General features: G+C 43.0%; 1 protein-coding gene across 25 annotated transcripts in view; it reads right to left on the bottom strand.

The window, feature by feature from the left end:
• cacna1ab (calcium channel, voltage-dependent, P/Q type, alpha 1A subunit, b) overlaps positions 1–26,536 on the bottom strand; it is a 119,234-nt gene that overhangs the window by 82,514 nt on the left and 10,184 nt on the right. For all 25 annotated transcript variants that reach the window (XM_076729464.1, XM_076729470.1, XM_076729475.1 and 22 more), the window contains exons 2-3: positions 5,736–5,842; positions 5,113–5,252 (exon numbers count right to left, since the gene is read on the bottom strand). In XM_076729464.1, the coding sequence (XP_076585579.1) occupies positions 5,113–5,252; positions 5,736–5,842 (247 nt within the window). The remainder of the gene's footprint in view (positions 1–5,112; positions 5,253–5,735; positions 5,843–26,536) is intronic.

The following is a 26,536-nucleotide window of genomic DNA, read 5'->3' as shown; positions in this document are numbered from 1 at the left end:
TGTGAATCAGCTTTGATCTGTAGGCATCCTCTGTGCAAAATGTAAATGTCACCAAAAGCATGAAGAAGAGGCGGTTCATTCTCTGGGGACCATGTGCACCCACCACAAAACCCACCAACCCACCGATTTCATTGCTAAATAAGGAAATTGTGACTTGTGGTGCACACAGATGCATTAATAGATTTGGTTATAGCATGGCTGTCGGGCCTGGCTGTCAAATTATCCCAGTGGCCGACCACAGTATTGCAAGAAATAAATTCTCCCTTTGGCGGAAAAATCATTTTTCCCACCACCAACTTTCAACAAAAAGGTCTGTAAAACTGCTGGTGGGAAACCTTAAAAGTTAATTGATTTTTACGTCAATTTTTGGCCACACAGTGTGGAAGCAAACCAGAAAGAGAACAAACTATTTTGGTGTATACATCAGATGAGCAGCTGTCATCTTGGAGTCTAGGATTCAATATATTCAATGGAACTCAATGGGAAATCTGGAAAGCAGTGAGTTTTCCTGCATTGCAAAAGATGTGCAATCTAACCAGGTCTGAACCCTCAAAGGACCTTTGGAGAAGTTTCCAAATATGTACAAGAACACAGCAAGAAAACATAGCTAATATATTCTAGCTTCTTGCCGCCTGTGTTCATACCAGGACCTCGCATGTGATTTAATATATTCTATATGAATATACATGGACATTTGAAATATGACCGTAATTGTTGATATAAGCCATGCATAGTAATGGTGTGTATACACATACAGTATCTAAATACTGAAGTACAGTATGTGTGTGCATGTGTGTGTACGTGTGTATACACCAGCTGTATGTGTGTGCATGTGTGTGCGTGTGCGTGTTATATAGGCTGTGCTGAGTGATTGATCATAGAGAGCAGGGAAAAGCAGGTTACTGCAGCACTCGCATTCACGCACACACACACACACACACACACACACACACACACACACACACACACACACACACACACACACACACACACACAGCTTCCCTCTTTGAGCGTGCTCCTTTCGGCGTTTGCTCTTTCTCATCTCCCTCTCTCTCCCTTCCCCCCTTCTTCTATCTCCATCTTTGCCTTCCCTCCTCCTCCCATCCTTCCTCCAAACCTCCCTTAGCTCTCTCCCCGTACCTCACTCTCACCTCCCCCTTCCCTACACCCCTCACTCTCCCTCCTTCCTGTGGTCTTCCTCCTCGAGCTCTACCTCCTCTCTGCTCTCCATCCCTCTCACGCCTTCTTGTATTCCCTCTCTCTCTCTCTCTGTCCTGTTATCCAGAGCCCAGGGGAACGGAGAGACACCATCACGTGTCCTCTTCTTCTTCCACCTCCTCCTCCTTTTTCCTCCCTCTGTTATCTAGCTGCAGTAGTACAGCTCTACTCTACTGCTGCTATGGCAAGGGGAGGTTTCATTTCTCACAGGACTCCCTCTGCTTATCTATCTATCTATCTATCCATCTATCTATCTATCTATCTATCTATCTAGAGTCTACAAGTCTCTGGAACTCCATCAGTTGGTGTTTCGGTCTTGTCTGCCACGTTGCTCCAACATTTCCCATATGTGTTCAGTTGGGTAAAAACCAGACGACTATGGAGGCCACTGCATTTTGACGCTCATTATCTTAATTTTTCTTTCTACCTGCAACGTTGTACTTACTAACAATGCGGTGAGAACTGCTGTAAGTGTTGAGTTTTACTCAGGCTAGCTAGTAGATATGAAAATTCAGGCCTGGTGCCAGGGTGAGGTGAGAGGGCTGTTAAAAATTGTGAGGGGGCAATTTTTTTCGTAACATGAATTTAACTATGCAATAGCTTACGATAGCACAGCCCTTACACACACAGAAAACAGCACTATCCATTGTTCTGAAATGACAGCGAAGCCATCATCACCTGTAACTCAGCCAATAATTTGGCTGTTTTTCTTTTTCAGCTTCATTCGTTTTCAGCTTTAAAGTCTGCCGCATTACTTTTAAGATAACTATTCTCACTATTTTTACTTGTTTTAAAGAGCTTAGTGAAATGTTCCTGTTGTGTTGGCAGATGATTTTGCTTATTTTAAGCAAGCATTTTCTTTATTTTATTGCTTTTTTCTTGTTTCTGACAGCTGAGTTTTTGCACTGTAGTAAATAAAACGCGTATATCTGGTTAAGAAAAAAAAAAACAATCTACTACTACAAAATCACTGCCTGGTGAGTATGGTGTGAATGTTGCTCTGGAAATATACAATATGCTGAATTTATCACGCGAGCAAGTATAGTAGAAATAATCTCACCCACCATCACTGGTTTTTATTAGGTATCGACTGGTCTTGCTGAATACAGCGTTCCTAGATGGCGCCCCTTTCCTTCCTGTGAAAGCTGGAAAGGTTTTTCAGGTGTCTGCAGGCTTCAGTTTTCAGTCTAAGCCCAGAGAGCCCGCCCACTAGTGACTTCCTATTGGCTCTGAACACTCATAAATGGCATAAAATCATTTTCTCTTAGAGCTCTGCTCGACTTTCCAAATTTTATTGGACTGAATGGATTAAATTCAGATATAAAGAGTTATTACAGTGTATTTCTAATGCTCAGAAATATGTGTTCACCATTTTATTGCTGTTCTTTTGATTGTGTACGAGATAAGGTCATTTTGGGCCAGTATGCTTCACATGCACAGAGTGCAGCCACTCACCAACCCCCAGATCCCACTGCTGTTCCTGGGGCTTGTTTGGTCTGAGACAAAGCTCCTTGTACTCACTCAGAAAACTAAGCTGAACTAGTTTTTAAGTTTGGATGCAAGAGGGTCCAACTGCAGCTCTGAAAGAACTCAATTAAACATCTTTTTCTCCGAGGTCAGCAATGACCCTTCAAGCTCAACATTAGGAGAGTTTTTCTATACATTAATTTAAGTAGTGTTAATGTACTTTTTATGGAAGCAGCAGGAGCGAACAGGGACCCCGTCAGAGCTCTGTTAGCTCTGTTCTGCACATGCACTTCTCATGAAAAATTACAGGAACACAGAGATGGTGAAAACGCTGCTGCATGTGAACACACTGTTAGCGATGGCTATATTTTCTGCATGCTTCTATAACACCGTGGTAAGCAGTTAACATCTTGTGAAGATGAGTGAAAAGATGAAGGGACTGAAGCCGTACGACGGCGGAGCTAACAACTTATTTCCTGCTTAAAGGATTTAAAAAACACAGATTTGAAGCTTCGTTTGTGCATATTATTCTAATAATGTACATTTAAATTGAGCAGAGAGACAAACAGAGACAGAGAGAAAACTCTGCTGCCATTCTTTCAGCTATTGCCATAACAACAAACCAGCTCCCCCATCTCTCGGAGAAGTGACATTTCGCTTTGCCCTGGTTGCTGGTCCCTGCAGTGCTGCTCTGATCCAGCCCGTGTGTGTGTGTGTGTGTGTGTGTGTGTGTGTGTGTGTGTGTGTGTGTGTCCTCATTAAAGGAGGATAGCGTCTGAGGGGGAGTGGTCCTGATCACACACGCATACCTTGTCAAACCAGACCTCTGCTGTGTCTGTGTGAGTGTGTTTAAGATCAGGAAAGAGAGGAAGTCACGTTACCTTAAGGTGCATGCATACACACACACACACACACACACACACACACACACACACACACACACACTTGCACACTCTCCCAACGTAACAATTCAATGTAAAAACAAAGATTTGTTATCTTTATGTTTTTTGAAATATTGTTATCAGCATCAACGCTAATAAAACACACTTATCGAATTGATCTGGATTCACTGAAATGACTGGTGCCTGTGTGTGTGTGTGTGTGTCTGTTTGTGTGTGTGTGTGTGTCTGTTTGTGTGTGTGTGTGTGTGTGTCTGTTTGTGTGTGTGTGTGTGTGTGTGTGCGTGTCTGTTTGTGTGTGGGCATCCTTTATATGTCTGCATTTCAGTCTTTTTCCCTTGACACACACTATATCTTGTTACCATCTCCACCCATCCCCCTTCTCTCGCTGGCAGCCATATTTAGATCACACAACAAACACAGACAGTTACACCACCTGCCTGCGCACACACTCAGACTCAAAATTAAGTAGTAATTGAGTAGGTAATACTCATTATTTTCAACATGTGCAGCTTTTCATTACATAAAAACCCAGATGTTTTTTTTAATAAATCTGTTTCACCCAGATTTTATGTTCCCATACATTGCATGTTATCTTCTGTTTCCTGCTGCCAGATGTCTCTGTTTGGCACAGGTTACAGTAGACAGAGTCCTCTCATGGAGAAGACAACTCACATTATGCTTTTTGTATGGCAAGTGAAGAAATAAATGGGAAAAAAGGCAAAAACACAAGCTGCTGGCTGTCTGTGTGAGAGACACATCCTGAATTATTTTAGCATTATTCTTTTTTATCTGATTGCCGCTTGCAGAGAGCTTCTCAATATTATTTATGGTTTATATTTTTTGACAAATAAAGAATGAAAATAAAAGGCCACAACAATAGGTGGATGTGAGAATGTCAGTAACAACGACAACAACGGATATTTCATGTTTTCAAGGCAATAAGAAAGAAAGAAATATATCATTCAGGCAGTTTGAACTTGGAAATACAGGAAATAAGTTTTTGGTTCCCCCATATTAACTCTGATCCTTCATACTCAATGGGTTTAAATGAACTGGTTTAAACTGGAAATGGCCCTCCATCTCCATTAAAGGATGAAGAGAAACATGTTTGAACCCCTTTCTGTATCATGGAAAGAGGGACTGTAGCAGAGCAAAAGTTCACTCCTGTACCCGAAATTATTCAGTCAAGAGTCTGAGAGGAAATTTAACAGAAAGCCTCGACCTGATTACCCCAGCTCCTGAGCTGGAGAGGACCAGGTAGCCATGGAAACACATCCTACACATTCAGCATCCAGAGGGAGGTACACATCAGGCACCATGTGGACAACAATAAGCAAAAACAGGGAAATAAAACTAAAACGTCAAGGAAAACTAATATGGATAACTTGAATAACATGTACAAAAAAATTAAAATAGTGTTTTTCCTGCAGGAGAAGAAGAAAAAGGGCTGCAAAAAGTCCAAAGTCAAGTTGAAATAAAACTAACATTAAGTGTCAGGATGTAAGAGATGAAACTGTGGACTCACCCGGTGAGCACGACCACGAAATCCATGACGTTCCAGCCGTTCCTCAGGTAGGAGCCCTTATGTAACGCAAAACCCAGAGCCAGGATCTTGATCCCCGACTCAAAGCAGAAGATGGCTATGAAGTAGGGCTCCGTCTCCTCCTGCGGGGGGAGGAGGCAGCAAGGGAGCAGAGGAGGGTTGAAAGAGAGAAGACAGGAGAAGGGATGAAAAAGGGAGTCGGGGGTAGATAAGGTGAGGAAAGAACGGGGTCAGCGGCAGGCAGACTGTGGGTCATGTTGTGTTCACACAGAGTTCAATTGATTGAGAAATTTGTACTTATTTGAGGAATATTCCCTGATTTTCTGATAAAAAAATGTCTGTCTGCTGTCAGTGTGTTTAACATGTGATACAAAATTGGCAGTTTTGTGTTAGAAAAGTTCAGCATCAGATTGTTTCGTGCCCGTACGTCTCTGTGTTCTGTGCGTCTACTGTGAGTCACTCGTCTCTGCGTTTGCAAGCCTCTGTGTATATTTCTATACGGACACATTCTGCCTCTATGTGTATGCTTGTATACTGATGTGTGTGCGTGTGTGTGTGTGTGTGTGTGTGTGTGCGTGTGTGTGCGTGTGTGTGTACGGTGTTACCAGTCGTTCAGACAGAGGCGTCTTGTCACCATCAGGAAGATGCTGTTCCAGAGCCAGGACGATGCAGTTTGCAATGATGGTGGTGAGGATCATCCATTCAAACGGAGTGCAGCTGGAGTTAAGGCCAAGATCACAGACAAGTAACACGCACGCAGGCACGCAGGCACGCAGGCACGCACACACACCTCATATACATGTACGTTCATTCACACTGGAGAGATCAAGCAACTGCTGTGAATTAAGACACCCTGATGGCCAGGTATCAGTCTGACCTGTGACATTTTCCTCTCTCTCTCTCTCTCTCTCTCCATATATTCCTTAAGCTCTCTAATGCCAAACAGTCTGATGAAGGTGAAATTGCATTAAAAAATGGCTGCTTCTTCATCCAAGAGTTATGACATTTTCAAAATTGGATTAAATGATTTGTCCGGCATTCTTTCAGACCTCAAAAGTCCCTTTGATTCGCTTCTATTAAAGTCCAAAACGCAATAGATGGATAGATGAGTTCAGTTACAAATTCATCTTGACAGACAGGAAAGGATAGAAAATCTGTTGGTCTAATGTGTTTCTGCATCTCTCATTTTCCTGCTGAGAACATTGTGACTCATCTGTTTGTTTGAAGGTCTTTGTAAATACACTTAACTCTACTTGAACTTTACAGTAGCTGACTTTTGATTTTACGCTGTGCGTGAATCCTGGTGGTTCTTTCATATGCACGTCACTGTTTTATGTGGTGATTCATTCAAGTTTTCAGACTTTCCTAAAAGACAGATGAGCGAACAGGCTCGAGGAAAGACTGGTCAACGTGAGCCTGAAAATCCAAAGGGCAACAATGACTGACATCATTTAATTTACACTGGAAACGGTCAGTTTATCAAAGCCTTAGGTGAGAAAAAAAAAACCTTTACACACACATAGAGGTTGACTCACGGAGGTCGCCTGGTGGAGCAGCCAGCTTTTCACTGAGCTCCATCCAGTCAAGTGCGTTTGTATGTGTTGTGGTGTGTGTGTGTGTGTGTGTGTGTGTGTGTGTGTCTGTCCATGCCTAAATAATGGCCGCTGGAGGGGCTAAGATGACTGGATACATCTAGACAGATCAAGCCTGTGCCTAATTGGCCAGTCATTATCCTGTTAGTCTGTATGTGTGTGTCTGTCTCCGTGTGTGTGTGTGTGTGTGTGTGTCTCCGTGTGTGTGGTGGGAGTACGTGTCTATTGTCGTGTTTACCAGATGCAACGTCGACATTGACACTATGGCCGGAAGACGGCCTCTGCGCGTCTGTGTGAGGGATAAGAGGCCGCTGGTTGATGTGAGAGGATCAGACAGGTCGGTCTGAGGAGTACACACTAACAAGACGATGCTGAACTGCACTGCACATGCCGGCTGGAAGACACAACGCACACACACACCGCTGCGACCTGTAGAAGACGCAGCAGTGGAAACACATCGTACCTCAATGTCGTTTAGGAGCAAAACTTTAAAAGTCAGAATGCATATTCAGTAAATTAGCCACATTTTTAGCCCGTCTTCTTCTTCTTTAAAGAAGAAGTGGACACTGCAAATCTGGTGGACACTGCAAAGCTAGCACCTTGCTAACATGTTGCTGTCCCGTGGGCAGACTCATTGTGACCAGTGTGTGGTTCTTAGATGTTACTCTGGAAATGCTGTAAACCTGCCATTTTGATCTGATTTAATCCACGCAGTTTTTTCCACTATAAGTAAGCAGGATATGAACAACTTGCTGGATTTTGCGGTAAATCAATTTACAGTAACCTTATGCAGCCCACAAATACTGTGTGTGTGTGTGTGTGCGCGTGTGTGTGTCTTCAGACTACATGCTAGTCTGCTGCACCATCTATTATTCAACAGACACACACTCTGCTGGCCTAACAACCTGCTGAAAGCAGGAGGTAACACTCCTCTGTGTGTGTGTGTGTGTGTGTGTGTGTGTGTGTGTGTGTGTGTGTGTGTGTGTGTGTGTGTGTGTGAGTGCCTCTCTCGTTTCCTCCCATCTCCTCACCTCCCTGCAGTCTCTCTCGATATCTGTCCAGATCTTTTGCTCTCTCTCTCTCTCTTTGTCCTCTTTCTGTTTTGCTACTCTTCCTCTGTTTCTATTTTGTCTTCTGCTTCTCCTGATTTTTCCTTTCGTCCATCACACTTGTTGTCTGGGTTGGACTTGTTCTGTCTTTACTGGACAGAGCAGCTTCAGAGAGACAGGAAAGCAGGGACAGAGACATGAGGACCTGTAGCAAAGGTCTATGAGTTGGAATAGGACCTTGGCTGCTGCTGAGGACTCAGCCTCTGTAGGTGGGACGCAGGCGTCTTCTTGAATTTTCTTTATTTATAACCCACCTGGCCTCCTCCATCTCTTTCTCCTGCTAACTGCAAACTGTAAGTCACCCCTCCCTTCTACCTGTATTTCTTTTTCTCCTTCCATCCTTCACTTACCTCCTCCAAATTTTACCTTCCGATCTTTTTTCCACACTTTCTGTCTCCCACTTCACCCTCTTCCTTCTTTTTGAAGAGGGGGAGAAGGATTATGAGAATCGGAAGCAATTAGGGAGTAGAAATTTTTGGCAACAGCATTATTGGTGAGCACTGCAAAAATGTGTGTGTGTTCCTCTCTCGTTAATTAAAATGGCTTTCTGATGGCCACAAACAGGCCCTGCCCTGCCAAATAAACTGACCTCACATCACATGCACGCACACGCGCACGCACATGCACGCACATGCACGCAGTCTCTCTCCTCCTTTCACTCTTTATCTCTTCTTTCCACTGCAGGCGGCTACTCAAAGCAAACAATTAGACACACACACACACACACACACACACACACACACACACACACACACAAGCATGTATACATACACATGAACGCATACAAAAGCGCGCACACATATACACACACACACACACACACACACACACACAATGCAAGCAGACATTATTACACTAACTAATGCATTGATATATGCAGGTAATGCTTTGGTCCACACATACACACACATACACAGAAAGGAAATACCCACATCAGCAATACTTTGTTGCTCCATTTCCTATTATTGTGTACACACACACACACTCACTCACTCACACACACACTATGATTTTGCCAGCAAGTGTATTAACTTATTACAGAGAGAGAGAGAGAGAGAGAGAGAGAGAGAGAGAGAGAGAGAGAGAGAGAGAGAGATGATTGGGATTTATGCATATGCTCCATTTTTCAGGCAACATTTCAAAATGGCTTCATATCACAAGGAGTAAGTGAGCAAATACATACAATATTTTTTTTGATTATGATGCATTGATCTTTTAAGCGTTAAGACCTTGTAAAAGTAAAACTGCACTTACACAGACTCAAGCAATCTGCAGTCCTGGGAATTTGTGATTAGCGAGGTCCGAGCAGGAACGCTTTGTATGGAAGTTTCCTTTATGTCTGTAAGTGTCCAACAACCACACTGCTATATCTGAGGTCTTGTACTTTTCCGCAAACTTAGTACATTATTACCCAAAATCTGTACCTTATGATTGCTTCATCTTGCTTAATACAACAGACTTTATGCTATCATCCTTTTTCTATGACCCTGTTCAGTACACCGTACACCTGTGCCCACCTACAGTACATTCCTGCATCCCCATGCCTGTACAATTACAAACAGCACAATTATACCTACATAACATTACACCGAATCATAATCACTCTTATCTGTAAATGCAGAAAACTTCTGCCACTGCACCTAAGATCCTGTACATATGAATCAGATTAATGTAAAGATTTTGCTGGAAAAATGGAAAAGAGATAAATTATGCCTTTGGGATGGCTAGAAGGGGGGATCGGCTCAGTTGGCTGGCACATATGTTAGCTTGTTAGCTTGAGAGCTACAGTATATATGGCACTAGTGCTTGCCTATTTAGCTAGCCTATTTTAGCCACGGGGAGTGGCACATGAAGTGTTTCCAAGCCTAATAAACACTTGCGAGGTGCATTCACTGGCGTCAGAATAAAATGACTTCACTCACTCGCTGCTTTAAAACAGGACCAAGCATCTTAAGCCTTCTTACTTTATTATTGCACAGTCCTTCCCCTGTTTCTCCATAAGGTATGGCACATCATCTTTGCATTTAAATTTCAATAAATGTATTCATTTTTCTGCCCGTACTGCCATCAACACATACCCACTTCCCACCTCCACACAAAACCCTACGAAACGACCTGTCCCAGCATTCCCAGCTCAACACTGCGTGTGTTTACCCACTGGGGTGAAAAATTTCTTCCACGGCGACATAAATAATCCACCTGTTAAAAGTTCCTCCTCCGTCGACACAATACAAGCCCAAACCTTCACAAAACTACCCACACCTATTTAAATATGCCTCAGTCTAAGTCATCCAGTGAAAAATGTCCTTGTGTACCCGTTTGCTTGTCTGTGTGTGTGTGTGTGTGTGTGTGTGTGTGTGTGTGTGTTCACCCAAGTGTGTTTGTGTGTGTGTGTGTGTTTTCAGCTGATGAGGCATTTTGGCGTGGCGCTGAGGCTGTGCTTTAGGGGAGCCGAGCCTGATGAGGGGGAGATTTTAAATCACACCAAATGAAGCTTTATCAAATAAATGAAACTGTGTAGCACTCGACTCAGCAAGAGTCAGTTCCTTTATGGGAGTGACGCAAGCGCTCTCTCTCTCTCTCTCTCTCTCTCTCTCTCTCTCTCTCTCTCTCCATCCTCCTTCACAAACATGCAGAGCTGAGAAATAGCAGGAAACAGGTAGATACGCAGTCCAAATCTTAATTCCAGTGAGAGTTTAAATGCATTATGTACATTCACTTTAAAAAGTGTGTTGAGACTGAACGCAAAGTGAATATTAGAGCGGACACAGATGTATATAAGGTCAATGTAGAAAGGCAGATTCAGTGTGAGATGAGGCAAAGACGCAGCCCTGTGAGTTAACTGTCTGCACCCAGTCTAATTACTCTACTTGTGCTGCCATGTGCTGAATGCTCTGCAACACCCTTTGGGTGCTTTAGTACAATGTTACATCACAGCTGGGTGTGGTCACAAGTACAACACCACCACCACACCTGACCGTGGCCACCTGTGATTTGGGGTGTGGTACAACAGACCCATAGAGTTCATAGCAGATACTGTTCATCCATACAAGCTCCGGAGTGGAGCTGCTCTGCTAAAACACTTCAGCAAATGTCAGCGGAAAAGCGCCCAACTTCTTTCTTTTTGTTAGACTCTCAATAGCTACGGTACTACTTATTTTGCACAAAACAATATTTTTGCCAAAGAATCCAAGCAGTGCTGAGTATTGTTCTGACAGAGCTGACCCCTTTTATTAACGTGCATAATCTTCAATAATCAACAATACGAAACAGCACAGAAGGAGGAGGCTGTGGTGGCAAACAGCACGTGCATGAGCGTAATCAGCACAGTGTCAAACGTCGGGCTGTAACGTCCGTGCTGTACACCTGCATGTGGGCCACGCAGCTGCGAGTGAGTCGATGATTGTGATCAGCCAATCAGCTGATATAAGTGCGACTCCGCTGCTCTGCCTGAACTAACGCGGTGCTTCATTTGTTTTATGTCCTTTTAGTTTTTTATTTTCATGATGCATCCTGCAGCTTTTGCAGGTGCACATGCCTAAACTTTCATCTTTTCCTCGCCTTCCTATCTGTCTCCCTCTCCTGTTCATCCCTCCCTCTGCCTCCTCCTCCTCTCTGGTCTCTTAGGTTGAACACTCCTCATTCTCTCTCTCTTTCAGACCCTAAAATCACTGAGAATCACTCTTTCTTCTCTGTTCTTATTCAGCCATCTTGCCGTCTCTCCGTCCACTCCTCCTCTACCTACACTTCCCCTCCTCCTTCCCATCCTGCTCCACTCTTCTCCTCCATGAACCGCTATATATAGGCATGTGAAAGATAAAAGGGTGCGTCTCTCTCTCTCTTTCCCCTGACCCCAGCTCTTTTTGATTTGTGGAAGAAGCTTGTTTTTTTTGCCGAATATCTGCTGTGCCACTTCGCAGGCTGGTAATGAGAACTGCATAGATTCTCTCTCTCTCCCTCTGTAGCACAAACACACACACACACACACACACACACACACACACACACACACACACACACACACACACGACAGTCCATCACTCTCTCCTTTCTTACTGGGCTGAGCTGAGCCATTGTATCCACCATTTTCAAACTGAATGGAAACCACACACAAACACACCCAGACTGGCACTCAAAGTCAAACACACACATGCATGTGCAAGTCCACAAGCAAAGAACACACACACACACACACACACACACACACACACAGTAACACTTGCAGCATCTTTCATGATGCAACTCAACGAAAGAGTCGAGTCTCTATGGTGTGACAGCTGTACACACACACACACACACACACACACACACACACACACACACACACACACACACACACACACACACACAGGGGTTTTCAACCCTTGCTCACTCAATGCCCATTTCTGATTTCCAAGAATGAGAAAAACAACATAACATTATCAAAAGCAGGACAACAAATAAACTCATCTTTTAATATGTGTTATTTAGATTTTTTTTTTTAATCCTAATCTAACCATTTAGCAGTATCACTGCCTCTGCAGCCCAGTAGATGAGGCCCTCCACTGATCAACCATCCGACAACAAGGACAAAAACAGAAACTAGATTATATTAGATTAGATCAAATTTTAATTATTACCATGGGAATTGGGTCATTTGGGCAGCAGAGAAATGTCGAGTGCTGCAAAAAAGATAAGACAAAATGTATTAAATCAGATACGACTTAAGTAGAAGAATTGTTGGAGGCAGCCCGAGAACCATGAATGTCACTGCCATTGATGGCTTCACTGTAACTGTGGTGCAAATGACAAATAAATAGCTTGAATACAGAAGGACTGAAAAATGAGAAAATGTGAAAATATAAGAATGTGAAATGTGCAACAAAAGACACAAGTATATCAAAAAGTTTAAAAATGTCCAAAAAAAGTTCACATGTGGGATAAAATTAAAAGCTAACGTCCCTTTTTTTAAGTGACATGAAACTCTGAGCAGCTACCACTGCTTCGCTGGTTTTAACTCTGGCAGGTAACTCTGCTCGAGCAGCTTCTTTTGTAGGTCAGCCATCATCTGGAGTCCTGTTCTATTTTAACAATCTCCTCGTCTTCTGAATTATTAAATGTGGTGGCTGGTAAATTTACCGGCTGCAGAGGACAAAAAGTTTCATTTCTTATTTTGACTTTTTTGGTCAACTTGTTTATTCCTCTCAAATTTTGCGATATCCCCAGTCACACGTTTGCCATTTCCTGTTCTTATCACGCAAAAATGGCTTTGAGGCATTTACGCTTTTCCACTAAAATCGGGAAGCGGCAACATCATTGGTGGCAGAGTTGCAGTGGTTTTAACTATGTACCACTGAGGCTGATTGTTGAGTGAAGGCTAAGAAGCTACCAAAAATAAGAAATCAACAACCAGCAATAAAGGTGGAAAACGTGATCTCTACTTGATAAAATCATTAATACAACCCTGAAAGAAGTGCACTTCATCAATGTTGAATCCAACAATTTTTTTAAATCCATCTTCCATCTTTCCTTCAAAATAAAAATCTCAGGCACCATTTCAAAGCCATTAGTCTCTTATCCAGCCAAAGGCATCACATCTCATTCTCTCTCCTAATCTTCCCTCCCTCTCTTTCTCATGCAATCCTAAGTTAAGACCTCTTACTCTGGACCACTTGTGCCGGAAGATACTCTCTACTGTTCTTTTCCATCCCTTTCTTTCCATCTGTTGTTCCCCTTCCTTCTCTCTCACTCCCTCCATCACACAGTCTTAACTCAGCCAGGCGGACGGCTGCAGCATCAGCATCTCGTAACCGGGATGGGAAGAAGTGAGAGGAAGAATGAAGGGAATTTAATAGAGTGAGAGTGAAAGACAAATATAAAGGTAGAAATGGGAAGACGGGACGAGAGAAAAGAAAAAGATGGGATGAAGTTGTAGAGGTGATGGAGGGAAAAGAGAAGGGAGAGGAGAAAGGGAGGAAGAGTGCAGAAAAAGAGGAAGAAAGTGATGGAGGTGGGCAATAAAAGATAAAGCATCAAGTGAGTATGGAAAAAAAGGGTAACGAGTGAGCGAAGAAGGGATGATGGATGAAGAGACAGATGTAACAAAGGATATACAGAGGAGAGGGAAAGAATGAGGGAGTAATGACATGAGGAGGAAATAAAGATGGAGAGATGCAGGAGCGACGGGGTAGAGGAGAGGAGGGGAGGATGAGGGGATGGATGGAAGAGGAGATGGAGGGAAAGATAGACAGCGAGAAGGAGGAAGAGGAGGGAGAATTGCAGTATTTTTATCATTCTGAGCGAGTGGGCTCCATAAAAGTAGGTTACTGTCAGCAGACAAGGAGAGGCTCAGACACACACACACACACACACACACACACACACACACACACACACACACACACACACACACACACACACACACACACGGCTACATGTACCATCTCCATTTTAGTTCTGCTGAAGCAGCTGCAGTGTGCGTGTGCATATATATGCGCGTGTATGTATGTGTGTGTATGTGTGAGAGAGAGCCTTGAGCATGCTCAGTGAGCCACCAGCTAAACTGCTGCTGGTTCCAACATGAAAATACCAAGTGGATTGTCTAAATGGCAGCAGTGGATGTTTCAGCAGGAACATCTCTGCCCTCGAAGGCTTGTGGGGACGCAGCGATCAAACACACTGGACTTATGAAACAGGTCAGGCTTAGGTCAGATATGCCTGCTACATACTGAACGCTGGTTCGGTCTCGCATGGCGTAAAAAGTGGAACGAGACATGATGCTCATGTAGCGTATTAGTGTAAATGAATGGAGTTTAGCTTGAGAGTGTAAGTGTATTCTTGCTTCATTGGATTTTGGTCTATAGAGGTGAAATTGGTCTTAATTCCTTCTCCTCATATGTCTGCTAAACTTTAGTGGATGATTGTACTGAAAAAAAGCCTTTCCTCTTTTTCTTTCTAAAGGAGTAACACCAAAAAAAAAAAAAAAAAGAGCTTTGAGAGCGATTAATAAAACTCCAACTCCTTAGACGGGTTGAGATCAAGAGATGCATATTCATCCTTTCAGCTACAGCTCCAGTTCATGTCTCATGTAAGATTCAAGGTAAAATTAAATTCCAGACCAAATCCACATTGTCACCTCATACACAAACACTGTACTGATACACACACACACACACACACACACACACACACACACACACAGTACATGGGAACATGTTCAGGCCTACAGGTCAACTCGGCAGAGTCAAAGTCAATGAGGTGGGATGGAATGTCAATGGAGATGCAGTTGGAGGAATAAGCATCCAACACAATCTCTCTCTCTCACACACACACACACACGCACGCACACACACACACACACACACAAAGGTCTGATGTGTGAAGAGGTGGGCTAACTAACATCCCACAGTGTCCTGCTAGCTCAGCAGCCGTAAAACTGTCAAGAGAACTGATGACCGAGTATTCTGTCTTCTCTCTCTCTCTCTCTCTCTCTCTCACACACACACACACACACACACACACACAAACACACAACATTCACCTTAGCCACAAATCTCTGAACATCCCCTCCTCCCCTGTCACTTGCTGAACACACGTACACACACAAATATGCGCTTACACATACTCCCACATTTCATGTAAACTCTGCAGAAGATGATGAACTCTGATGACTCGTGTGCATGTTTACAACAGGAATTCAACTGAGTGCATAAAAACCCGAAATCAGAAGGACGCCCACAATCTTTAGCAGCGGTTTCTGATTCAAAGGTGTTAGAAGTACTGTAGATGCAGATTTACAGTGAAATTACTGTAGCGTTGAGTTGGCGGGTAATCAGATTGAGAGGGCAAACATGGAAACCAGGCACAGGGTGAGGCGGACTTGATCAGCTCTATCATTTAGGGTGCTTTCAGACAGTGAGCATTTGCCGTGGCCTCCATTATTTTAAACGTGAAAACAACGGCTGCCGCGCCACCACCGTCAGCAGCAAGGAGGGCGTGGCCACTGCTCTCCGCATTCAGAGGTTATGATGGTCGACTAAAGAAACTACAGCCAGGGAAACAACACAGGAGCTGATTTCACAGGTGTCTGAGCTCAGAGCAATCACATAGCTTAGTTTAGTCTCTGTAAGAATTCATAGCTTAATGAAATGAACTGAAACCAGGTGGCTTTAGGAAACAACTGGCCACCATCACTGAAGCTAATGTGGAAGTAACTGTAGTTCCACTCTTGGCCACTAGAGGGTGGCTCCTTAAAAACATCAACTGTATTGATAACCATTTAAAATTGCCAGACTCTCTCGGGTCTCAATGGGTAACTTCACTTCCTCTAATACACTACATGATATGTCTAAAGTGCATAATTGATTCTCAGGACACTCAGCCATGGAGGTTACCACCTCCCATCTCGCTATTCAGCCATGTTTTACTTTTCAGGATAGCGGTGAAAACAGCCCAATCATTCATGGCAATGTAGTCCACGACTTGCATCCAATGAAAGTTGGGGTGGTGGACGGACAGGTTACACATTTTCCTCTGTGTCCCATTTCACACCAGCTGTTCACGTTCTTTTTTTAACCTTTACAACCCTAAACAGAGATGCTTTCACTGCCTAAACATAACCATGCTTTCCTCTTGCACAATCAATCAAGCAGTGTCGCCTGTGAAAGTTAAAACATGCTGTCATTCATTGTAATCCGGGCTTTATATGGAATCTCACAGACACAATATCTATGTTTGCGTATGGATGTCATCTTCAGACCTTTAGGCTGCGCTCTATAGCATATCTATGTAGCATGTAGAATATGAAGTGAACAATACAATTAAACCATACGAGCCGTTTTCTTTTTTTGGGATCAGGTCAGTTGTCGGATTGTAGGAGTCCATATAAACACAGTCAGGGTGGGGATGGGTCCCTCTTTGCTCTGCAGCTTTGGGTGATAAACTGTATTTCTCCAGAACAATCCCGCCTGCGAGCACTTTTACTTGATCCGAAGTCAATCCAGCTACACATGTAAACTGCAGCTTGCTGGAGGATCCGTGTGTATCTGATGCGGCGATCAATACGATCCAGTTACACTCAGCTGTCTGAGGCAGATGGAGGTTACACAACGCGGATACATGTTACTAGTAGTACTACTACTGCTGCTGCTAGTTTGATTTCACACATTCTCAGTCACTTTTCTTGTATGCTGCTTTGTTGAATCACACATCCATCACATGATGTCTTTTTCCTTTGCTTCCTCTCCTCTGTAGATCTTTCTGCCCCATCCTCATTCGCTCCACATATTTCCTTAAATACAAGCAAATTGTTGTGATACGTCAGAAGCTTATACTGTATCCTGTATATTGTACTGCCTGCATCTTTGAGCTTGTATATAGATAATGAGTGTATGCATTTCTGTGTGTGTGTGTGTGTGTGTGTGTGTGTGTGTGTGTGTGAGGTGATTGGTTGATAAATGATGAATGTCCAGGAAATGAGGAGTTCAGCAGTGAGGAGAAGCAAACACATGACATCAGCAGCTTCTACATTAGTCACCAAATCACATCTGCAGAACGGAGCACTATCCCATTATTTAGTACACTCACACACAAGCACACGCTCTCACACACCTGCACACGTACAGTACCTACGCACGCAAGCAAGCGCACATATGAAAACACACACTAAGACAGCACATACGTGTACAGCTGGAAATAAACACAGGGAACCATAGCTACAGAGTACTAAATATGTATATGCGTGTGTGTGTGTGTGTGTGTGTGTGTGTGTGTGTGTTAGGGGGTGTATTAGAAGACAAGGCTGGTTGTGCCCGTGCTGCTGTGGTGACTCATCAACCCAGTGAATCACACAGAGATCTGATTTAGAAACAGACTGCATCCACCTGACTGCTGCTTCCACCGGCAAACACACACACACACACACACACACACACACACACACACACAGATATACAACACACACATATATGCATATGCACACCTACACAGACACATTTATGCACACTCACAATCAGACGTGTAAAAAATACACCCACAGACATTAAACCACACACACTGATGAAGACAGATATTCGATGTTTACTAGACTGTAATCATCTTTGTTCTACATTTAATATTCAGGATCTTCACACAAATGGTAAATTTTTAGTGGCTTAAAAAAAACCCGACATTTTTATTCTAATCTTTTTAACAGCGATTATCCAGTTAGAGGACATTAAAACACTAGTGAAACCAAAACTAATGAGGTCCTCTTACATTAGTATCCCTTTAAGATCATCACAACTATTTAAAGGCGAGGAGAACAAACTGTACCGATCGGACTTTTAAACAGTTGACTTGTGTAAAATATGATTGAATACGTAAAACAATAAATGCAATGTGAGAAATAACATTTCTTTGTACGTTTTACAAGCTGGTGTCAATTAGACAGTGAGAACGAGCAGGCTGTGACTTATATCTACTATTTAACCTCGTCAGCGGTAACTCTGGTATGTCTCTTTGTACAAGCTCTATGTTGAATTCTAGTCAACATCCCTCAGTCTCAAAAGATTGCAGATCCAAGTATCTCAAAATAGGGAGTGTATGTAAAAAGATTCGAGCCATATTCATTTAAGGTTACATGTGCAAGCGATTACGATAACGGGTGTCTTAAGATGTATTATAACCTGTAAAATCCAAAATTTAAAGGTGACGGTTTTAGTCTCTTTAGGATCACCGTCGTCTTCTCTGGCTGTACAGAGTCTGCGTGGTTGAGTCTTATGGCTCTCACCAAGCCTTCGTACAAATCAGCAGTTGTATCGAGCAAACAAATAAGAATAAGAGGTCATTGAGAGGCTGGTGAGGAAGGTCAAACGTCCTTTTTGAGTTTTTCTGGGGCCTACAGGAGAAGTCAAAAAAATCACTTAACGCAACTTTTGGCAGCTTAGCCTAAATGCAGCCATTACTTTTATCACTAGGCTTGAAATCTTTGATTAGAAAACAGGGATATGTATCTTTTGCTTCAGCAAAAATTATTCCAGAAAAGGTGAAAGTGTGCGTAATATAAACTCAAACTCAAAAATGGAAATTTAAGATTATATTAAAAATATTAAGATGGACATATTCAACATTATCTAGTTTCTTATTAACCTGCATATTAGTAGCCTTTTGGCTCTTTATTAGTCATTGTAAGCACTTCTTGTTGCCTTATTCTTGGGGGATAGGATTATTAAGGGTTAGGATTAGATAATTTAGATCATTACTTATGTGCTACAACTTCCTTACTTACTGTCAATAAGCAGTAATTAAAAGGTTATTGAGTGAAAACTCTGTGTTAATGGCTTAGGAGTTACAGAATATGGTCGCACAGAATTAGGCATTAATAAGTGCTTTATAATGACAATACAGAGCCAATATGCTGCTATTACTCATGCTAATAACCACCTAGTTAATGGTGAGTTTGTCATTGTCCACTAACTTTACATGGGGGCTAATTCAGAGGAAAAATATTTTGCACTTTGCCTTAATTTTTGTCACTATAATATCAAACCATATAATATCAAACCATTGACTCATTTGCTCTCTCAGTTTCATTTAGTTTGAGATCTGGTGAATTGTTTGCTTGCGATGGCGCCTGTTTATGTCATCTGGCGGGTGTTCTGCTGTGTTTTTATATTGTATTGCTATTGTAAATCCTTTCCGCAAACAAAATCCCTCTGAGGATTTGACCATGTTAAAACTGAGCTGAATTGTGCCTGCAGATAAAGTCGGAGAGCCTTAAAAACCTTTAATAAGGAGACGACAGCCCGTTATTCTGCCTCCTTGTCCTCCTTTAACACTAAATCCGTATTACACTGTGGATAAGTCTGCAGCAGAAAAGAAGCCTAACTTTAGCTCGCTCGCTGTCCCCGATGATTTTGAGTTCAGCTTCAAGGGATTTCGCAGCGAACTGATCTCCACGCAAAACCTTTCAATTACCAGGTGAGCTCAAAGTGAGGAATACCTGTCTGCCTCTGTGGAAGCGTTTCAGAGGAGGAGACGCGTGCAGGGATGTGTGGTTCAAATAATTAGCCCAATACCAGAATCCCCTGTCGCCAAATAGTTAATTAAAAGCTCGCCCAGTGTGTGTATATGAGTGTGTGTGTGTCCAGAGGATTAAAGGCTGTAATTATAATTATGTCCTCTCCTCTCTGTCTCTTTTTTTTCCACCTTCTCCTAACACATACTCTCTTGGTAATTTTACATACACACAGATTTCTCTCCACACACACACGCACACACTCCCCACTCTGGACCACCATGGTCGAAATCAGCGGCGGTTTTCTTCCAATTCTTCATGCCAGATTCTTAATAGTCACATTAACAGAAGGCGAGGTCTCCCTGTCACCGCAATGAGTCAAGTTTTCTGTCTGCAGCTTTAACTGCTCACGTTCAGAGCTGGCTATCTTAGAAAGACTGAAAAATGGAAAATTTATCATTGGTAGAATAGAAAATAAAGACGTGCTGACGATCGATGAGCATGATGCCAATTTAGCACATAGTGGGGTCTATACTGGGTTATTTAGGGCTAAAATTCAGAGCTGTGACGTGAAACTATTTGGAATTCTTGGATTTGCTCAAATGTTGACAAACTGTGCTGAAGTTTCCTGTTAAGGTTTTACTCTGCAAAGCAAAAACAGACTGAATCACCAAGTCTGAAGCATCAAATGTGGCAATAAAAAAATCGAGAGCAGAACATGAAGCATCCACAGAGTTTTGTCATGTTACAAGAAAGTAGACTAAATAGCTTCATAGTAATCTATTTTTCAAGCTTATTGCTCTTCTGGGGAAAAAGTTAATGGAATTATTGAGGAAAACATTTTCTTGAAAAGCATCTGGTTTAAGGTTGAGCGATCAGAAATATATTTAACTGTTATAGATGAGTGAAGTACACAGTTACTGTTAGAGTACCCTACTCATACGCCCGATAGTGTCACATTGGCCAGGTGTTATTTGCTTTGTTTGAATCATTGTCAGGTGAAACACTAACTTTGGGATTTTAATAGAAACCGGGAACGTCCTGTATAGAAAAATGTCTTTGCCCCGTCATGACTTCAGTTCGTAAAATATGTCCTCAGTGAGATCCTCTCCATCAGTCTGCTGCACCACCACGGGCCACTCAGCAGCTCTGCGATTGGAGGAGCCCAGGGAGACTTCCTGACATCGATGTCTCGTCCTCTCTGATTCAAACAGACGACCTTTGACCCTGAGATCTGAGGCCGTATTGATGTCGCAACCCTGGCTAATGTAGCAAGCCTGCTGATAGACTGAGATAAGAGTCTGTGTGCCGACACGGCTGAGACAATCCAGTCCGTCAGACTGATGCTGCGAAGTTCATTTAGGCAGCGCTAACAAAATCCTCACACGGAATTTATTTACGTGGAATATAATGAGAGGATAATGGTGACATTAAATAGAGTTCTGGTTCGGAAGACTTCTTAATATTTTGTCCAAACACTCTTATGCTGCTGGTTGTCTTGCTTATTTAGTTTGTTGGTGATTTCCAGAACTTTTAGACGCAAAGCAAATAGATTATTTCGGTTCATGTGATGCAGAATCAGGTGCAGAGTTGACGTGGTGCAGGTGCAGGTGCAAAGCCCACTTGACACGTATTGCATTCAATATTTGTCAGAGTGTTGAGTGACCAAACTGTAACTGATAAATCAGGACTTAGGTTACGTGACGTCCTTTGAAAATGACTCTTTGAAATCTATGTTTCGCTAAAAGCAGTAAGCATCATTGTACTCAAAATTTATCATTTAATGGTGAAATAAAGCACAAATGAGATTAGTTGTGAGCTGAGTGACTGTTGTTTAACTGAGATCTTGCTTTGTGTTGAGGCTGGAGAGGGCGAGGTCAGACGGACATTTGTTGGGCTGCTCCTTCTCCTCCAGGACGACTGCAGAGGTCAGCAGTCCGGGTCAGGGGGGAGGCGCTGACAAACAGCTGCTGATGCTGAATACACCTCCTCATCCTCCCCCTCCTTTTTCTCTTTCAGGCTCCCTCCCACTTCTGACCAGACGGATAAAATACAGAACAACCCTAATGCCACCTAAAATATACACAAGTGAATATGGTCACTGTGAGTGGATGAGGGACCAGCTTTTAATCATAGTAGCTTATAGCTGCTATTTAAGGCCAGTTTCTAGTTCTAGTTCTATTCTACATAAATACTATATTCATACATTTGTGTTCATGACTGAGTGCAAAATATTCAGAGACAGCAGATACGCCATCAAAAGATACTAAAACTCCCCATTAAATCCAGATGAATTCATTTTTAAGGCTTGCATCTCCTGATGACACCAATTTAATAAGAAATCAATCAAGCAATCATGTGGTCCATAAAATGTCAATTTGCTTTTGTCCACAACGCAAAGATTTTCTATTTACAATGATATTAAATGTCGAGAAGCTGCAAAGCATCTCATTTTCAAGCTTGAACCATCGAATGTTTAGCGTTAGTTTTTCCCGTGCTTTTAGTGGCATCTCACGGTGCCATCAGTGGATGGAGGTTGCTGAGACATCATGGAGCTGTGGAAAAGGCTCGTAAAGGGACCCTAAGTTTGTTTGAAATGATCAAAATTGGTTTGTTAATTTTCTGCTGATTGACTAAGTGATTAATCGACTACTTGCTTCAGCTCTTAAAGGCATATTGGGATGATTCCATGAATAATTAAGGTCTGTAAAAATAATACAATTTCAGGTTTTACAGTTGTGGTCAGAGAGAAACACTGGCCAGTATTTAACTAAAAGCCTAAATTAGCCCACTGTATTGGTAAACCACTCAATTGGTCTAACCCCATCACACACCATAAAATCCACCCTGAGAGCCCTCCCTGCCCTTTACCTAATTAAAGTGTCATGTCACTTATCCATCTGTCCCCCTCCCTCGTCCCTCTCCTCTGTCACAGCACGACTCTCCTCCTCTCAGTTATCCACTCATCCTCCTCAGCACCTTTGCCTCGGGGCCCGGTGATTGACAGCTGTGAGTGACCCCGGGGCCCACCCTCTCGGAGTGACAGGACCAATCCCCTGGCTTGGCCAAGTGACACACTAACGTGGCAGACTGATTGCCCGGCTGATGGGCAGGCTGCTGATGCTGCAGTGTCCCACTCAGCTCGACTGGACGCTCGGCTGGCAGAGCGTTTAGTTTGCACACCGCTGACCAAACGGCTGCTCCGAAAGGTTAATGAGAAGAGGGGCTTTTTCTCAGTTTCGCTACTTGTGCAGTAAGACATCAGGGCCTCTAACACTGCAAGGAGATGATATTTAACTGCTTATCTGTGTATTTGTAAGATCTCGGTGTGATATTCAGGCACCACTTCCAGTTTTTACGTATCCTAAAAGCATAATCTTTAATACCATATATTCAGCTAAGTTCACAATATTCAGCTAAATTGTGGCTCAGTTTGGGGGTGTGAGTGTACAATATTTTAGGTCATTTTTTGGTCAGGATTTTCTCTGTATTGTAAAAAAAAAAAAACAAAAACAAAAAACACCCTAGTTGAGTCCAAAAGGTCCTTTAAGAATAAAATGTTCCCTCTATGAACCTGCTTCAGCCTTCAATATCAAAAACACTGAAGAGATTTTAGCTCCTTCCAGTTATTAACAAGACCTGTCCTTCACTTACAAGATAAGTTGAGTCTCATCTGACCTGAGAGCATTCGACCCTGAATCCCTGCCAGCTGTTCAGTAACCAAATCATAGCCTGGATTCTCCAGATTATCAAATGACTTTAGAAAGGGATTCATCAGTCCTGTCGCTGCAGACCTGACTCCACCCACTGGTGACAAATTGGAGACGATCAAAGAGATTTTCACCTGACACAAATATGGCGTGTATCATGCGCCTTCTGCTATACTGTGTATCAGCATGTGTGGCACAGTTCACCTGGTGAGACGAAAGACAGAGCACAGGAACGGGGTGACGTCCTGTCGCTACAACTTCAAAGGGCTCCAGTGTTAAAATCTGCACAACTCAGCAAGAAAAGTGATTCTACCGATCACCAGTCGATGAAATTAAGCACAGCCAACAGCCATCATTGGCTGCATCAACAGTAGGACTTATGCTTATTTTGATGCACATCCATTATGACCTTCCATTATTTGTTGACCCCGTAGGGCTGATATGATTTGGTTTTATTTTGAATCCTGGTCATGATAAAATCTTGGTGTTTTAAAAACCCTCTTCCTACCATAATAAAGCTTAACCTCTACTCACCTGGACTTATTTATTTAACTTCAAATTTGGACGCTGTGACAAAATGAAATGTGAGTGCCGCACAGATAGATAGATTAGTTAGTTTGGGTAATGGGCACACAATCACACTCCTACTCCACTACTTTGCCACAGCAAGGAATGCTGGGTAATGGAAGGAATAGCCTATAGCAGCTGCAAACTCTACTGCAAAACAAAACCAAGCTTCAAATTAGCTTTTGATATACACCCTCTCGCCAAGCTCTCTCTCTCTCACACACACACACACACACATACACAAACAAGAACGCACACACGAGAGCAGCAATCACACCTACACACAGTTGCCCACACAGGCTGTAGTGCAGACACACACGCATTCACATGCCTGCACTTGGCCCTGTTTCTGGGGAGAGGCGCCCTGGGCTGCAGGGGGGAGGAAACCAGCCCAGATCAAACACACACCGAGCCTGTCACTACTCTTTCATTCCTCCCTCTCTCCCTCCTTTCTCCTCCACTGCATGTCCCTCTCTTTCTCTCTGCATATCTCTGTTCCTGCCTCCCTCTCTCTGCCTCTCTCCGCTCCGATCTGCCTTCCACACTGCAGTCGACAGCAGCCAGAGTAAAATGGAGGGGGAGGGAGGTGGTGGAGGAGGGCCGTGAGGAGAGCAAAACAGAAGAGAGCTGAGAGGGGTGTAAGAGGAGGAAGAGATGGAGGAGGAGGAGGAGGAGGAGGAGGAGGAGGAGGAGGAGGAGGGGAGAGCGGATCAGTCAGGAAGAGCTGGAGAGGAAAAGAAGAGATAAATGAGAGGAAGATGAGCAGCTGAGAGCATCGATAGCCCTTTTTTTTTTGTAATATCCTCGCTCTCTACGTCTTCTCCTCCTGTCCTTACTCAACCCTACACACCCCTCACATCACAAACACACACCACTCCTCTCCTTATCTATCTGAAGCCTCGAATAATGTTCTATTGCAGCTCAATTACAATAATTACGATCATTAAGGTGATCATTTCCCAACACCACCATTCATTACTTTGGCAAAATAACTATTAGAAGCAGACTGGCGGGGATGGAGGGGAGGACGGCCCTCGTTTTCCTCCCTGCACCAGAAATTAATTCTCCCAAGTTCTTCAAATCCTGTCAGCATTGTAACTGCAAGGTTGCTGCTTCAAATCCCCCCACTGATGGGTTTATAAGTTTCACTTTGCTTTGTAACAGAGTCAAAATCTGCACTAATTCTGAAACTTGTGTTATTATGGCGGCAACAAACAGCTTTTTCATTATCAGCCAAACTTCCATTGATCCACCAGCTAAATGACTTGGTGTGGAAGACGTCAGAAATATGACGTATTCCAAGAGGTTTATCCTGAAACATAAGGCGACAATCACTATTCTGAGGACCACAAGAGGTCACTTGTTAAGAAAACACGTTGTTTTACACGTTTCTCTACATTTAGGCAACGCAAATACACTTCACACTTGAAGCACTGACTGAAGAAAACGTTGAAAATTGTTTCATTGCAATGAGCTGTAACCTGGCTACTGAGAGAGAACGTGAAGAGCTCTTTATGGATTTGGAATAACCACTTCAAGTCACAGTGATAGACGACTGTTAAGCGTCTTGCTGTCTTTGGGCTGAACTGTGGAGGGCTTCCAAATTCTAGAGCTGCTCTGCTGTACCTCCTGAACTGTTGATGAAGCTGTGCGTCCGGCATGAAGGACAGGCTGTACTCTGCCCATATGTACAACATGATTGGAACACAGCGGACAGACTTTTTAGGACATCATGTGCTTTTCTCCTCATTTCATAACACCTTCTCTATCTCCACTACAGACCACCCAGGATGTAAATGGATATAAATGGAATTCAAGGTTTGTCCAATGGGAAGCTTTTGCACAGGAGGACGCTGTGCTGGTTTACCAAAGTGAGAACTGACCATCATTTCTGACTGTTTAACACAGATTTGAGTGTAAATATAAAATGAATAATGCATTCTGACTAAGACGAAGATGACTAAGACATCTTTGGACACCTGAGATGCAGACAAGTGAGCAGGAGATGAGACGGTCTACAAATATAGAAAGCCACCCACATACAGAAACAATGCCTACTAATAACATCTATTTTCTGATGTGTGAGTTCAGACTTTGTGCAGGTGCACTGAAGAAATGCTGAATCCAAACATTCAGAAAAAGCCAGAACGCACAAACTGAGGACCACCCCAGGTTTGGAAATGGGTGAGTCTGGAATGAGAAGACATCTGGTTCATCAGGGCTGAGAAGAAACCATCCAGGTTGGTAAAACGGGGGTGCTGGTTTAGAGAGCCTCAGTCTCCTGTGTGTGCATGTGTGTGTGAGTGTGTATGAAACCCCCTCCCCGCGTTGGTATTTAGATATCAATCCTGCCTCAAAGGTTGGTTTCTTCTGTGTCTCACTATGTGTGTGTGTGTGTGTGTGTGTGTGTGTGTGCATGTGACTGTGAGTGTGTGGGTGTGTGCATTTGTATGT

This window comes from Chaetodon auriga, chromosome 4, assembly GCF_051107435.1.
Source record: "Chaetodon auriga isolate fChaAug3 chromosome 4, fChaAug3.hap1, whole genome shotgun sequence".
Classification (NCBI taxonomy): Eukaryota; Metazoa; Chordata; class Actinopteri; order Chaetodontiformes; family Chaetodontidae; genus Chaetodon; species Chaetodon auriga.
Note: the sequence above shows the minus strand (reverse complement) of the source record. Positions and strands in the feature narration are given on the sequence as shown.